The sequence below is a fragment of the Lagopus muta genome, chromosome 19 (assembly GCF_023343835.1).
Source record: "Lagopus muta isolate bLagMut1 chromosome 19, bLagMut1 primary, whole genome shotgun sequence".
NCBI lineage: Eukaryota > Metazoa > Chordata > Aves > Galliformes > Phasianidae > Lagopus > Lagopus muta.
Genome location: NC_064451.1, coordinates 7,266,061 through 7,281,063, shown reverse-complemented (window position 1 = coordinate 7,281,063; position 15,003 = coordinate 7,266,061). Strand labels below are relative to the sequence as shown.

The 15,003-nt window shown below is 52.9% G+C and overlaps 1 protein-coding gene across 2 annotated transcripts in view; it reads right to left on the bottom strand.

Moving 5' to 3' along the window:
* Nucleotides 1-6,935, bottom strand: part of RXRA (retinoid X receptor alpha) — a 76,145-nt gene extending 69,210 nt beyond the window's left edge. Inside the window, exon 1 of one of the 2 annotated variants that reach the window (XM_048966450.1) lies at nucleotides 6,559-6,935. In XM_048966450.1, the coding sequence (XP_048822407.1) occupies nucleotides 6,559-6,586 (28 nt within the window). In that variant the 5' untranslated portion in view covers nucleotides 6,587-6,935. Of the gene's footprint in view, nucleotides 1-2,186; nucleotides 2,361-6,558 lie in introns of those variants that run through there. The other variant, XM_048966449.1, reaches the window with a different exon arrangement.
* Between the last annotated feature and the right edge of the window lie 8,068 nt (nucleotides 6,936-15,003).

Here is a 15,003-nt window from a genome sequence, read left to right as displayed (position 1 = left end):
CCTGGGAGAAATCCGGGTGCAAAACGTCAGACAATGTCAGGAAGCATATCAGCTTCCCTGAGCTGACAGAGGAGAACGTGCCTTTGCTGAGGTTAAAGGCTCCGGGCAGCATCCGAGCACTGAGAGAGAGACAGCGCCTGGGAGCAGGGCAAGGGATGGGGCAGGAGCACAGTGCCACGCTTCAGGCTGGGAAGCAGAAGGAGAGCTGCAGGGTGAGCCAGGATTGCAGCTCGGTGTCATTGCCACGGCACCAGGCTGGTCTCCTGCACAGCCACCCGCTCCCAGCATCCCGGAGCCTTCCGCTGCACAGCAGGGAAATGAAGTTGCAAAGGTTATCGCTTGGGTGCTTGGCTGAGCAGAAAAACCCACGCGGGAAACGAGCAGGGAAAGCAGAGGGGGTTGGGGAGCAGAGGGGAAGGGGTGAGGGGCTCAGCATGGCCCCATAGCCAAAGAGAGGGCACGGAGCTCAGCCACACCACTGCGCTCCCACTCCAAAAGAGATCCTGGGAAAATAAATGCTAAGGCTGCTCTGAAAGTTTATCTGTTCTCACGAGAACGGGAGCGAGCGTGCCTGACTCCACCACAGAGATGTCATTATTTTCATGCATCTGCCTTACCCAATTTTATTTAGTTGCTTTCTGCACCATTTCATGCTCATTCTGCTGCTGAGCTAGACAATTGCTTTATAACTCTAGGGTGCAATTTCACTGTCTGTGAGCCACACGCACGCACGGAGCTGCACCTCCCTCCCTTCCTCCCCACATTTGGGGGTTGCATGGAAATGTTTTAATTACCCAAAAAAAGAAAAATCAAAAAACGAGAGTGAAATTTAAATTACAACACAGATAACTGTGAGGTGTTATACGGGGGGGGGGGGGAGAAGAGCCGGACAGCAGCAGCTCCCCGTTAGGAAGGAGGATGACAAACCAGAGGATGATTTTCTCTCTCATGCTCAGCGAGGGCCGGAGGGCAGAGAGCTGTGAATCACGCTGGGTTTTACAATCCATTGAGAGCCACACTTGAGCAAGTGCAGGTCGGGAGGAGGGCTGGATCTGCAGGTGCCGAGCTGCCAGCCAGCCCCTTGCAAAGCACTCCAGCTCCTGGCTCTCAGCTCCAACCCCACACCCCAGCCACGCTGAGGTGCAAGGAATGGGAGCTCCCAACACAGCCAAGCAACGTGGAGCTGCACACATCCCCACCGGCGAGCACCTCCAGCACAACCTCTGCTGATACGCCGCTATCTGCCACCAGCTGCAGCGTCAGGGGCCACCGCTCCTCTGCACGCAGCCTCCCGCTCCCGATAAAGCCGATCCTCTTCCAAAAACAGGGCACCAAAACGAGGAGCTGGGAGGGGCAGGGGGTGCTCCAGCACCCAGGGGGGAGACGCAGGGGCTGCTCCTTCTGCGGGCAGCACAGCCGCCTCGTGCCAGCCCTTCCGCTCTTGCTTCACCGCCGCCGTTGCCTCACCGCGCTCTGCAATGGGGACGTGGGAGCCGCGCTGCCCACGAGACGAAATCGCAGCTCCGCAGCCCACAGAGTTCACAGCAACAACAAAAAAAAAGGAAAAAAAAAAAAAAAAAGAAACTTTCCGGCAGCGCTTCACCCGTCGGCCAAAAATGGAAAAACAAGAATGAGACGGGGCTGCCTTCACATCGCCAGCTGGAAGCAGGCACGCACCCGGCCCAGCACTGCTGGCAGCCCCACTGCAAAGGATTTGCCGTAGAGCTGTGGGGCTGCCCCTCGTCTCTCCCCCCTCCCCTTTTAAGTCAGTGCAATCTGAAGAAAGCCAAGACTGCGCAAAAGAGGAGAGCGTGAGAAGTAAGGAGCAGACAGGAATGCCGTTCCTGTTTTATTGGTCGCAAATACCAGGGCTGCACCTTTTATCTCCTCGCTCCGCAGCGATCTCGCACCCGACGCAACATCAGGAAAGGGTCACGGATCACACAAGACCCAAACTCGAGGTTCAAACCATACAGAAAATTGGCTCTAATGGCCCCATTGCCAGCTGTTAGGAGCCCCTGCAGCCCCACAGGGCGCTGAGGCCGCCAAAGCAGCTTCCCTTTCACCACCAATGCAACAGTGGAAAGCAAGAGACTGATCCCAAAAGCACTCCGGGGGACCAAGTTCCCAATGTCTCCTCCCGTTGGGACGCAGGGGAGGGCAGGAGGAAGGGATGCAATCCTTACCCCAACAGAACCAAGACTTGGGGTGTTGCTTCTTTCCCCATTTGCAGCACTCAAGTGAAAGCTTCTCCCCACTCCCAGCCCTAAAAGCCACTTGCATTGGCCACCTGAACCTCCAAGTGACCACAAGCCCAAAGCAGACAAGCACAGCCCAATGGCGTCACCACCACAAGGCCAAAGCCCCCAAAACCCCCAACAAATCCCACCTGCCTCCATTCCCCACCCAGCCCCATCCCAGCACCCAACCCCACACACTGGGCTGGGGGCCCGGCAGCCCCAGGTGCAGCCTAAAAAACCCAACCAAACAAATGTTTTGTGCTTAAAGTGGTCTGTTTGAACAGGATTAGTTTTTAACTCCACGTTAAACAACATTTCAAAGGGGGGGTGGGGGGGGGGGGGAAGCAGCATTCGGGCTTCATGTGAACTGTCTGCATGCGAACTGCTCTCTGTTTATCCCAGACAACACCTTCTATTTCCAAATGCTCCTAAAATCTCTGGTTGTTTCACCTTTTCCTTCACTTTTTCTAAGCCAAACGCAGTCCGAAACAAAAATAAGGCCAATTCCCAGAGCCGGTTCCCATTTAACAAGAGGGCATTTTTCCGAGGCAAGGTCTGAAAATCACGGTGCATGCAGGGATCCTTCTGCAGGGGTTTTTAAACCCTTATTTGCAATATGATTTCATCTGCTCTGTGCTGCCTTGATGTTCCAGCAGCCTTCGGAGAGACGCAGCCGCTGCTCCTCCCTGCAGGCACAGCTTTGCTTTGAGGAGGAGGAAGAGGGGGGGGGAAATAAAAGCCCAGCAAAGAAGGAAACGTCAGAAAGCAGCTCTTCGTGCGCGTGTCAAACGTTCAAAGTTATTCCAGAGTCTCCGTGTAATAAAATACAGCAACTCCTGACAAAATCAATTAGAATAAAACCATCCGGGCTGCCTCCCCTATTGCTTTGTGGCTGGGCTGAAACGAGAGCCAAGCTGGGCCTGGGTGGGAGCAATGAGGGAACTGCCAGCACTGACCCCACATAGAGCCCCGAGCATCCCTCGGCACCACAAATGGAGGATAGGGTGGGGAGATGTGCTGGGGATGTGCTGGGGATGGGATCCATGCAGCAGGATTAACGACAGCCCCACCAGGTGACTGAGGTCCTGGGGAACAGCCCAGCAGTGCCCTGCAGTGATGCAAGGTGTCCCAGCAGCACAGAGGAGCCAGGTTAATACACGGCATCACTAACCCCTCGCCAGCAGCAGGAGAGGTGTATGATAAAGGCTCCCAGGATATGTACGATAGGAGGCCTGGGATATTCATCACACGGGGCCTCAGATTATTTACGGCAAGAGCAACGCAGAGATTCCAACTTCAAGAGCCTAAAGGGAATCCCCGCTCACACAGCCCAATGCATTGGGATGCTTTGGGACAGCTCAGGACCTCAGGCAGCCCCCACGCCACTGCACAGACACCTCCACACCCTGGGTGGTTTTTAACCATCCCACAGCCAAACCCAACACTCACGGCGCACGGGGATCCAGCCCTGCACCCAGGGATATCAACAGAAAGGTTTTTTTTAACCTGTTTCTCCATCAGCGTTCACTTTTGCCCACCAGATGTGGGTGGGATGAAGGCAGGGCGTATTTTCCAGTGAAACATTTGGATTGCCCCCTCGTTTTTGTTTTTTTTCTTCCTTCAACGGGAGCAAAATGCCAACCATAATATTTGCAAGGAATAACTAAAATTCTGCGGCTTTCACTCCCGCTCTCCTTTATACAAATAAAATGCCCCAAACACGAGGAGCACAGATGCTCTCTCCTACCCAGCAGGACAACACAGAGTAAATTCAGGGACCCTGCAAGGGTTTATTTCACCATCACAGCCGAGATTCTGATAAAGACAACAGTTCCTTCCTGCCTTCTTTTGCATGTGTCAGTCAGGAGAGGTCGAGCCCTGCACTTGGACAGCTCTGAGTGTGTCTGTTCTTCATCTCCTGATCCCATAGGGACCTCAGCACCGTTCAGCATCCCCCAGAAAGAGGCATGGTGATGCTCACTGGGACGCTCACCCAGGCAGTGACACCGTGTGCATCGATCCTATTTTCCCATTTCCCTCCCTATGGGTTTTCCCAGCAGCTACAAGGAGCAGAATGGGGGACAGCACACAGGTGTGGGTTCCCACTGACCCAACCCAGCATCTTCCACCTCCTTGGGAGCAAAGAGAAGGAAGCAACGTAGGGATTGCAACAGCCACGGTGAGCCACGCTTTTACTCAGAGATTTGGGAAAAGGCTGCTGCCCAAAGCACCAAGCTCTGCTACTTTCACACCCATCACCGACCCAACCTGGCTGCAGCCATAGAACAGCAGGCACCAGGGGCTGCGGAGATGCCTGGGGATGTGGAGCCCTGGCAGGAGCCTCTGCCCGGCGTCTGCCACCCGCTGCTGAGGTGAGCAGCAAAACGAGATCCTACTATTAAAAGTGCCCGGTGCTGGCCACGTTTCCACCCATGACATCAGCGGGGTTATCTGAGTCTAACCAAGGGCAGGGCTTGGCCACGAGCCCCCATGCCGTTATCCTTTTTAGGCCAAACTGAGTTGAGATTTTGATGGGGCCACGCAGCACCAGAGCCCGCCTTTGACCCCGGCCGCTCCAGAAAGGCACCAACCATCCGAGCTCGGCTATTTTTTGCCCAGCTCCCAGCCACTGCCCTGGCAGAGCACCCCAGTGCCATGCAAACAGGAGTGGGCCCCTCTCCACCCCCTAGCTCAGGGCTCAGCACGGGCTCCACATGCTCTTTGCTCTCTCGAGCTGCCCACAAGCTCTGGGGCTCTGTCCGTCCCCAAGCTCAGAGTGAGACCCAACTCTCCCCTTTCAATCTCAGCCTGCAGAGCCAAAGCTGAGGTTTTCAGCAATGTGCGACCAAAGGCCAATGGATAAAGTTGGAGAGGCTTTCCTGTAGCAAACCCCAATAACGCCCTTCCATCAACTGCAAGCCACGTTTTCCCCCCAACTTTGCATTTCTTGCTTATAGTCTGTCCCCCCATGCTCCACCACTGTGCTCCCCTCACCTCCCTCCCCACCACACACACACTGCATTTAGAACTGAGCAGACCAACCCGTTGTTTTCCACTCACACCAGCATGCAAACCCCCTGCCAGACAGCAGCAAGGTGACACATGCTGCTCCCACCCCCCTCCTCCAACATGACTAACACCACAGCATGCTACCAGCATCCACAGCAAGCCAGGCTCCCCAAGAAAACGTATGCACATCACCAGGGCCTAATCCTGATCACCCCACTCAGGGTCCCTCACCCACAACAGCACTGAAGGAAATGCCAGAACTTTGGGCAGCCAGCCTCACTATTAAACCAACAGTGTGGGCACAGATGGACACTATTTGAGGGATATGTGATTCTGCATCCATCTGCTGACCCTATAGCAGGACTGGGCGGTTTTATCTGGGGGGGGGGGAACGGGACCGGACCATGCAGAGAGATGGTTTCAGCCCCAGCACCAACTTGGGAGCAGGCAGAGCAGCAGCACTCCGCTATCAGCACAGAGCACTGCACAACCGTGATTCCGGGGGCATTTCGGTAAAAACAAAACCCAAACAATCCCCCTTTCCCACCCCCAGCCCCTCCGTTCCTGAAGCCTCAGCACTGATTTAAAGCCTCAGCACTGATTTAAAGCCCCGCCGGCCGCGCTGCGCGGTGGCAGCGATGCGGGCTCGGCCCCAATTCCTCCTCCCAGGGCTCGGCGCCAGGCGACTTCGCTAAAAGTTTGTTCTTCCCCCTCCCCGAGCCCTGAGCTCTGCAATATCGCTTCTGCTGAACGCCAGACGCAGGGAGGCATTCGCCCTTAACAAGCCAAGACTTGACTCCAGCACCGAAACGATGGCAAACTCCAGCTGGAAAGAGGGTTGAAAATGGAACTAAAGAGAGGAGGAAAAGAGAGGGGGGGAATATAATAAAGAGAGAAACGGAGAGAGGAAAGCAACAGCCGAGACAGCGCGCTGCCAGCCTTCTCCCCCCCCCCATCCCCCCCCCTCCCCGCAGCACCGAGACCGGGCAACCAGGGGCTTCCCCGTTTGAAAATACCGCTTGCGCCGCCTCGCAACACAATAATAATAATAATAATATAAATCCAACCCGAGAGCGCAGAAAAGCACCAAGTCGGCAGCCGGATGGAGGGGAGGGGGTGGGGGGGAACAGCCCCCGGCTTTCCCCGAGAAGGGGCGCAGCGCATCCCGGCGCCGGGGGGGGGGGGGGGGGATTGAGGCGGCAGCTCCGGAGGCTGTTTGCGCTCTTTTCTATTTTCTGTATTCCCTCCCCCTCTTCTTCTCCTCCTCCTCCGCTGTAGGAACGAAGCAGCCGCTCGGAACCCAACTCACCCAGTGGCAGGAAGTGTTTGGTGTCCATCGCTGGTGCTTAACTCATGCCAAGGGGCTTCGGTGGAGAGCGGCGGCGGAGGCGAAAAACACACACACACACACACACACGGCGCGCACAGGGGAGGAGGAGAGCGAAATCAAAGCGAAAGGGGAGAGGGAGGGGGAAGGGAGGGAGGGGAGGAAAAAAAAAAAGAAAAAAAAAAAAAAGAAAAGAACACCCAAGGGGGGAGGAGGGAGAGGAGGAGGAGGAGGGCGAAGAGGAGGAGGAGGAGGAGGGAGGGGAAGGCGAAGGCTCGGCCCGCACGGCGGCCCCGCGCAGCGCAGCCGCGAGTTGTGCAAACTCCCAACAATGTAACTCCGCCAGCAGCCGCCGCGCGGGGCCAGCGCAGGGGGGTGGGGGGGGGGGGGGAGCTGAGCGCAGCGCCCGCCCCGCAGCGCCCGCCCCGCAGCGCCCGCCCCGCAGCGCCCGCCCCGCAGCGCCCGCCCCGCAGCGCCCGCCCCGCAGCGCCCGCCCCGCAGCGCCCGCCCCGCAGCGCCCGCCCCGCAGCGCCCGCGCAGGGGAGAGGAAAAAGGGAAAAAGAGGAGGGGGAAAAGGGGAGGGTGTGAATATGGGGAGAGGGGAAGGATGGAAGGAATTAAAAAAAAAAGAAAAAATGAAAAGGGAGAATTAATAGGCAAAAAAAGAAAAAAAAGGAGTGGGGAGGGAAAGGGAAAAACTGAGGGGGGGGAAAGGGTGGTTAAAAGTGATGGGGGAAAAAAAGAGGGAGTTAAAAGTGGGAGTAAGGGAAATAGAAAATGTGGGGAAATGGGGATTGTAAATGGAATGGGGGGGGGAATTGGGGGTGGGGTGGGAGGAAATGGTGAGGGGAGAAATGGGGGAATTGGGTTGGCTTGATGAAAAGTGATGTGGGAGAAAGGGTGAATGGGAGGGGGTGGGGGAGAAAGGAAAAATGGAGGGGCGGGGGGGAAGGGGGAAAGGAAAGATTAAAAGTGTGTTGGGGAAAGGGGAAAAAAAAGTGGGGAAAAGGAAATTGAAAAAAAATGGTTTGTGAAAAAGGAAAAAAGTGTCAGGAAAAGAAAAAGAAGAAGAAAACAAAAGTGAGGAAAAGGAAAAACTAAAAGCGATAGGGGGGGAAATGAACTTTGAAAATTAAGAGGTGCTGGCCAGGAGGGAGGCAGCCCCAGGGTGGGGGCATCTGTGGAGCACAGAGAGAACCCCACCAAGGCTCCCCCCCAGTTGTTGCACCCCAGTGGCCTTCAGAGCACGATACCTTGGGGTTTCCATCGTGGTCCACCCAATGAACACCTCTTTGCACACACTCACACACACACCCCCTCCCTGCTCAGCCCCATGGCTGCATCCCACCTCCCCCCAGGCATGGGCTGGGGTCTGTGGGTGACACCCCCGGGACACGTTGCCACCACCATCACCTCTCTGGGTGATCCCCAGCATTTCCGAACCTCTTATCTGCCTGGGTTGATTCTTTCATTGGCAAAGCTCCCGGTGCCATAAATGTTAGCACCCTAGCACCTCCCCCTGTAAAAATACACTCCCTTATCTCTCCCCATTGCCATATTCCAGTCTATCACCTGTGTGTGTTATCAGCCCGTCCCATAGCTATCACTGCACTATCACTATGCACATCACAGAGGCCCGATGCGATGCCCCAGCACCCCGTTCCTCCTTGTGTGTAGGATATCCCTGCCTTTTCTATTGGCTTTCCCTCCTGGTCTCAGCCCTCTCCCAGCACAAGCAGCGTGCTGCAGCTCATCAGCTTTAATTGCAGCAAGAGAGGGAGTATGATAGGACAAGGGGGAATGGTTTAAAACTGAGACAGGGGAGGTTTAGGTTGGATATTAGTAGGAAGTTTTTCACGCAGAGGGTGGTGAGGCACTGGAACAGGCTGCCCAAGGAGGCTGTGGATGCCCCATCCCTGCAGGCATTCAAGGCCAGGCTGGATGTGGATCCTGGTCTGCTGGTTGGAGACCTTGCACACAGCAGGGGGGTTGAAATTAGGTGATCATTGTGGTCCTTTTCAACCCAGGCCATTCTATGATTCTATGAAGAGAAACACGGAGAGAATCCATCTTGCATCACTGACACTCGGAGCTGCTGAAGTTGAAGCAAAAGAAAGCGCCTCGGATCCTTTTTATCCTCTGCTCCTGTAATTTCTGCATGTCCAAACAGATTTTGGAGCCTGTTTATAACTGGTAACTTTGTTTGCTCCCGGGCTGGGACCTGAAATGCCAAGTTTCATCTCTAAGTCAGTTTTTATGGCTGAGTTGCATTAACTCCTGGGAGCAGAGGGAAAAAAAAAGGAAAAGAAAAAAAAAAAGGAAATACTACATAAGGATATAAGAGAAAGTTGAGGTTGTTAAAAAAGGCCAAAATGTGGTCTTGGGGACACCTGCCTGCTTGCATTGATGGATGCAGAGCTTTTGATCCGGGGCCGAAAATCCACTTCTGTGGATTCTAACCCAAGGAATTACCGTAACTGGGACATTTCATGCTCCTCTCTCATCAAGCTCTTTAGAGCAAATTAAATTTCTCCCTAACCAGCCTGTAACAGTTTGTGTTAGATGTGGATCTAAATGTTAATTGCAGTGACAATAACAGGTCTGATCCTGCAGTCCTTATTTGGGTAAAACCTCCCACAGAAGCCAAAGGAATTTTGCCCCAGAGAAGACAGCTGGATGCAGTCCCACATTTCCCGTCTCCTGAAGATGCCAGAAGGTAGCGAGAATATTTCTGTGATGTTACAAACCTCCTTTTTCCCCCACCCACCTCCCCTCAGTTCTTTAATTCGCCATTAATCTAACGAGCTCTGCTTGGCTTTAGCTGAGCACTTGCTTGCAAAGAGCCGAAGCCACGGAGGGGAGCAGGGTGAGGTTGGTTTGTAGCTCTGCTGGATGTAAGGGCACCTGGAGGTCCTCCACCATGCTGGAGAGGGAAGCCTTTGTGTGGTCCCCATTCCCTCTGCTCTTGGGTAATGCAAAAATGTGAGCCATGAAGGAGGGCAGCTAAATATGATGGGATGATCTGGGGTCTCCTAGCTGGGTTTGGCAAAAGGACACCCCGTATTCAGGTGGCATATGCAGTCAGGTAGGCCATTCTCCCTACTCTCACACTGCTGTCCCCACAGAGCCTGGAAAAGGGTGCAGTCCATCCCCATCCAGACCCATCCTCACCAACCCAAACAGCTACAGAAGGTGGGTCCCTGCTCCGAGCACACACAAACCAGCAGATACTCAGAGGCACAAAGCATTTCTTCAGCGCTGGGGATTCAAATCCCCTACTTTGTTTGGTGTTGTTTTGTTGTTGTTTTTTGTTGTGTTTTTTTTTCCCCAGCAGCATTTAACAAGCTGATGATGTTTGTTTATGAAGTGAAATGCACATGATTTATTTGATCTGCTGGAGCTGGAGAGCTGCATTCCCACGCCAGGGACGGGCAGAGACGCTGCCTTCATCCCCTCTGTTGGAAGCTGCTCAGATGAAGTACTGTACAGTCAGAGACACTGTGCTGTGCTTTCAGCTGCTTCAGAGCAGGGCATTAAATGCTTATTAGAGACCTCCCAACTTCCCAGCCATAAAGTTGCACTTGTTCTTGTCTGTCTCTGCACGTGGAGACGGCCTTAACGATGTGTTCCTGCAGCTCACACAGGTCTGGGGAGGTCTTGGGGCACCTGGGCTGTAGTCTGGATGTGGCTTAAATGATGGTAGGGAGGTTCTTCTTGTGCTTTGCTGGCAGGTCGGGTTGAACCCATTTTACCTGGTTTGCAGGGACCGTGGTTTAATTAATTGCTTTGCAAGAAGGCTCTGTAGAGGGAATGTCTAGTTCTGCCTTTTACAACACCTGGAGATGTACTTCATCTCATCACCCAGACCAGAGCCTGGCTGCCAAGGAAGCTAAGGAAATCATCCATTAACTGATGGAAGACAAAGTGCAGAACGTGAACTGTGAGACTTACAGCTCCTTGGGGAGAGCGTGTGGAGCATCACCCATCCTGCAGGTGGGACAGGAGCCAGATCCTCACCTGCTGTGAGCCAGCAGCACATGGCCCAGGGCTGGGCACCAGCTAAGGTGTCCCCTGTCTCACCTGGGGCTGCAATAGGGCTGTGCCAGCTGTGAGCAACCTCACCACAAAGCCTTACACCAGAGCTTGAGGATGTGTCACTACCAGGGCTTTCTCCCCATCCTTGCATATAAAACACTTTGCAAATGAAGTGTGAAGATAATATGCTTTATCATAGGCATTTATTACTGGTGATTGTTGAATAAATCTCCCTCCATTCACATACCTATACATAAGGTGTGTATAAATATGCAGCCAGTATCCGGCCCAGAGCCTTTATGACGATGTCAATGTAGCCCCCATAAAGATAGTGGGAAATGATTCATAATATTTATATGACAGACACGATATGAACTGTAATAGCCTGTTGGGATCGAGAATATCCATAGGTCTCTGTCAGCCACAAATGTGATTTAAATATTATATATGTGGCAACTGTAGCATTAGTAATATGATAGCTGTTATTGATAGTGGTCATAAAACGCAGTAGTTTTGCGCTGAAGAATGTGAAAAATAATCTAGTGGTTTTCCTAATGGTCTCCCCAGCAATGCACAGAAGGAACTGTACTTTCAGTGCTTCTTTCAGTCACCCTCCCCCCCCCCCAAGCCAAACTGCCATTGGATTCTATCAGATTACTGCTGGGGCCATGCTTCGTTCTGCTGATGTCAGCTTGCGGGTCTGTCTGTTGGGCTGGGGGGGTTCTGCTGGGCTGTGGGATCACGGTTTGCTCCTCTGCATGGAACAGGGCTCAGTGCTGCCATGCTGGCTGTGAAGGGAAGACTTTATCCAGCGACTGCACAAGGTTGTTCCCTCCTTTGCAATGGCAAAGGGTCATCAGTGAGTATGAGTTTGCACAGCCCCATAGGAGAGCTGATACCATCAACCCTCACCTTCTCACTGTCTGAGCATCACACAGATGCACAGCAGGTGGGTTTCACACTGCAGCAGTGCTCCTCAGGGCACAGCAGTGGTTGGGAGCTCAGGGACCCCCACTGTGAGGGACCAGCACCCAAGCAGTGACAACCAAAGGTCTTCATCCCTCCTCACCATCAGACTGCCTTCCTCTCCCAACTCCATCCTGTTCTTTCCTGAGAGCAAACAGAAGGGGAAAATCACTCCACCCCACAGTCATTAGTTATAACAGCTCCTATTTTTTCTCCCTTAGCACAAGCAAGAGAGAACACAGCTTGCCCAGGTGGATGCAGCATCACGGTTTTGCTTTGGTGGGTCTGCAAGGTTAACCAACACCAACATTGCACTGGTGAGGTGCAGCCTCTGGAACAGCTATCACGATGCCTGCTCCATCCCTTCACATCACAGAGAGTAAATCCAGGCAACAAAGCATCCTCAAACAGCAACAGAATGGTGGTGGGGCTGAGGAAGAGAGAAGGGTGAGGGCAATAAATGGGTCAGTCCCCATGGGCACCCAGCAGAGCCACGCATCGCTTCTCAACGACCTTCTGTGGGTTTCCAAAATGCAACAGAGTGCATTTTATAGAAGAAAGCAAAAGTGCATTGCAAAGTGAGGGTCTGGGTGTAATGTGGCAGCAGTTTTCTACACCATTTGCATTGCAAACGAGTTGATCTTCCTCTTCCTCACCCTGGCGGGAGGCAGGCATTGCTCCAGGGAGAGTTGTGGGTCCATTTCTGCCATCGTTTGCACTGACATAAATCAGGAATTTACTCAGTTGAAATAAGTGGGGCTGCACCAGTATAAAACCAGTGTGAGATCGGAATTACAGTGCTATAAAAGCAGCATGAGATTAGAATCAGCCTGAGTATATTGCAGCGATGGTTGGAGGAAAGCCTAGGGAAATTACCAATATTGGAATTGGAAAAAGGAAAGAAAAAAAACGGCATATGACTTCCTGATGATTTGGGAAATCAAATCCTCAAGGCCAGCACTTGTGTTCCTCCCTCCCACCGCAATGCCAGCACTGGTGAGAGCTGTGCCAGAGCAGTGATTCTCTATTATCCCTCTTCTGGATGAAGCAGCTGGGAGATGCGTTATAAGAAGACGCCGTATAAAAATAAATGGAATTGAATTAGGGAAACAACTGAAGTCGTTTCTTCTCCGTCCTCACATCAATCCATTTAGGCTGATTCTTTGGGTGCTCCAAGGGGGATTTGCATTACAGTGCTGTCAGCATCCACAGTCCGGTCCTCTCCTCCCAAATGAGCCTTGGCACTCCTCATGCAATGGCTCTTCATTACCCCCCTCCAATTGGGGCCCTTTGCTGGGTCCTGCACCCCCAGCACGTTGCGTTGAGCGGTGCTTTGTAACAAGCAGCAATCTCCTAATGAGATTTTGGGGACGTGGAATCAGGGAAGGGAAAACAAATGCCTTCTTTTAAATGAAATAACGACGCGTAAGCCCTGGGATGTAATGAGAAGCACATCAGTGGCAATTTGATTTGTTAATGGAGCCTGTGCGTTGATACGCAGCGGTGAGAGCGCTCGGAGCAATGCTGGTGCAGGCTGGGACAGCATCCCATCCCCGTGTGGATCTGCTGCCCTCAAACTGTGCTTGGTGTCTGTGGGAGGATGCACGGCAGCGAGGCCATTGCATTGCATTGCACTGAAGTAGGTCAGGCTGCTGCTCCTGGCCGTGCCATCCCTGTGCCCCCCAGCCATGGATGGCAACAGACAGCATGGGAACCGAGGGGATCTGGTGGAGCACACGTTGACAGAGCTGTGGTGTGGAGATGCCTCATGTTGCTGCACGGCGTGTCCCGGTGCTGCTCGGAGAATCAGAGAATCATTAAGGCTGGAAAAGCCCTCTCAGATCCCCAACCCTCTCCATTGTGCCCACCAACCACCTCCCTCAGTGCCACATCGCTGCAGTTCTGGAGCTCCAGCCCTCCCTGCTCCAATAGTTTTCCATGATCCCAGGAAAACCAGCATTGCTACATAAGGCACAGGCAGTTTGCCCCTTGGCTGGCGAGCAGCACAGGTAACATTTTCCCTTGGCTCTTCGGGAACATCTGGTTTTAATGCTGCTTGAAGCAGTTTTGGATAACGCCGTAGCGTGCAGTTAATCTATTCCCCATGTTCTAGGAAATATTATCATCTTAAAGGCAATTTAAGAAATTACAGAAATACAGACATTACTAAGTATAAATCCAGAGGTAACACCATCCTGCCTGACAGGAGATCCACCAGCACTCCTTGCTTCATCTGTAATGCCTCTGTCCCTGTTAGATGATGTTTGATCCCCAATTCTCCCCACCTTGCACCGTCCCCGGTGCTGCAGGAGCTCCAGCTTCGCACTGGGCTTTCAGGAACATGGCAGAGTTTACATGGAGGAAGGATGCTGTGCAGCTCTTCTCTCGTTATCTCCGCTGGCGAAGTTTTGCAGTTGGTAGAGAACATGGTAAAGCAATAAGCAGGCCAGCTGTACTTCCCTTGATCGCTTTTTCTCACGGATCAATAGTTCCAGAGGTTCTTGCCAGACAAACCCTCCCTAAGTGTATCTTGGCTCAGAGCTGAGGACTGGCTCGTGTTCAATGTCTCAGCAGGCGACGAAACTGAAGTTGGTTTAGATGTGGTCCTGGGCTTTGTACGGCTCCCAAGTGGTTCTGATTGAAAAATTAGTTTTGGCATTCACAGTGTGTGATCGTTCCTTAATGCAGCCCAAATGCCTCCGCTGTGCAGGCAGCAGCCCAGTGCCAGCCCTTAGGGTGTGCATTGCCCAATCACTCACAGCCCTGTGGGATCCCCCCATCCCACATCACCCCCTGCTTTACTCAGCAGAATGCTGGTGCTCCGTCCTCTCCGTCATGTGCTGCAGCTTCAGCAGAAGACAGCATTAAAAGGAGCTGCTGTGAAAGCCCTTTGCAAGCCTGGTGGGAGCAGAGAAGGGAACCCACCATGCACAGAATCCACCCATAAGCACAGCAAACCCTTTGGCAGCCCCTGCTTACGCCACGGGTACCAGCCCACGCTGATGGCCCTCCAAAGCCAGCACTCATTCATTCCATTTTCAGCCTTCACAAAGCTTTTGTGTTGCCAAACTAGTGCAGTGGGAGATGCTGGGCTCACTGCAAAAGTGAAATAGCAAATAAAACATTGTACAAATAACAATGCTGTTTGTGAGCCGCACTACGTGAGCGCCGGTGTTGTGATTATTGGTTCATTACAGGCCTCTCTCCTGCTAAATCTTTTCTGTTATTAAGGCTGGCTCGATGGGGTCCTGATCCCTGGTTGAAACATCAATATTACTAATAAATAGAAATAACAAGTGAGGTAAAGGGCCAGACAAGAATGACCTGCTTTATGAATTAATGTAGTGAAGTCTGGCTATTTTCCTATAGCTTTTATATACTACAGGCACACATACAAACTCCATACGCATTTATTGGATGTTGGTG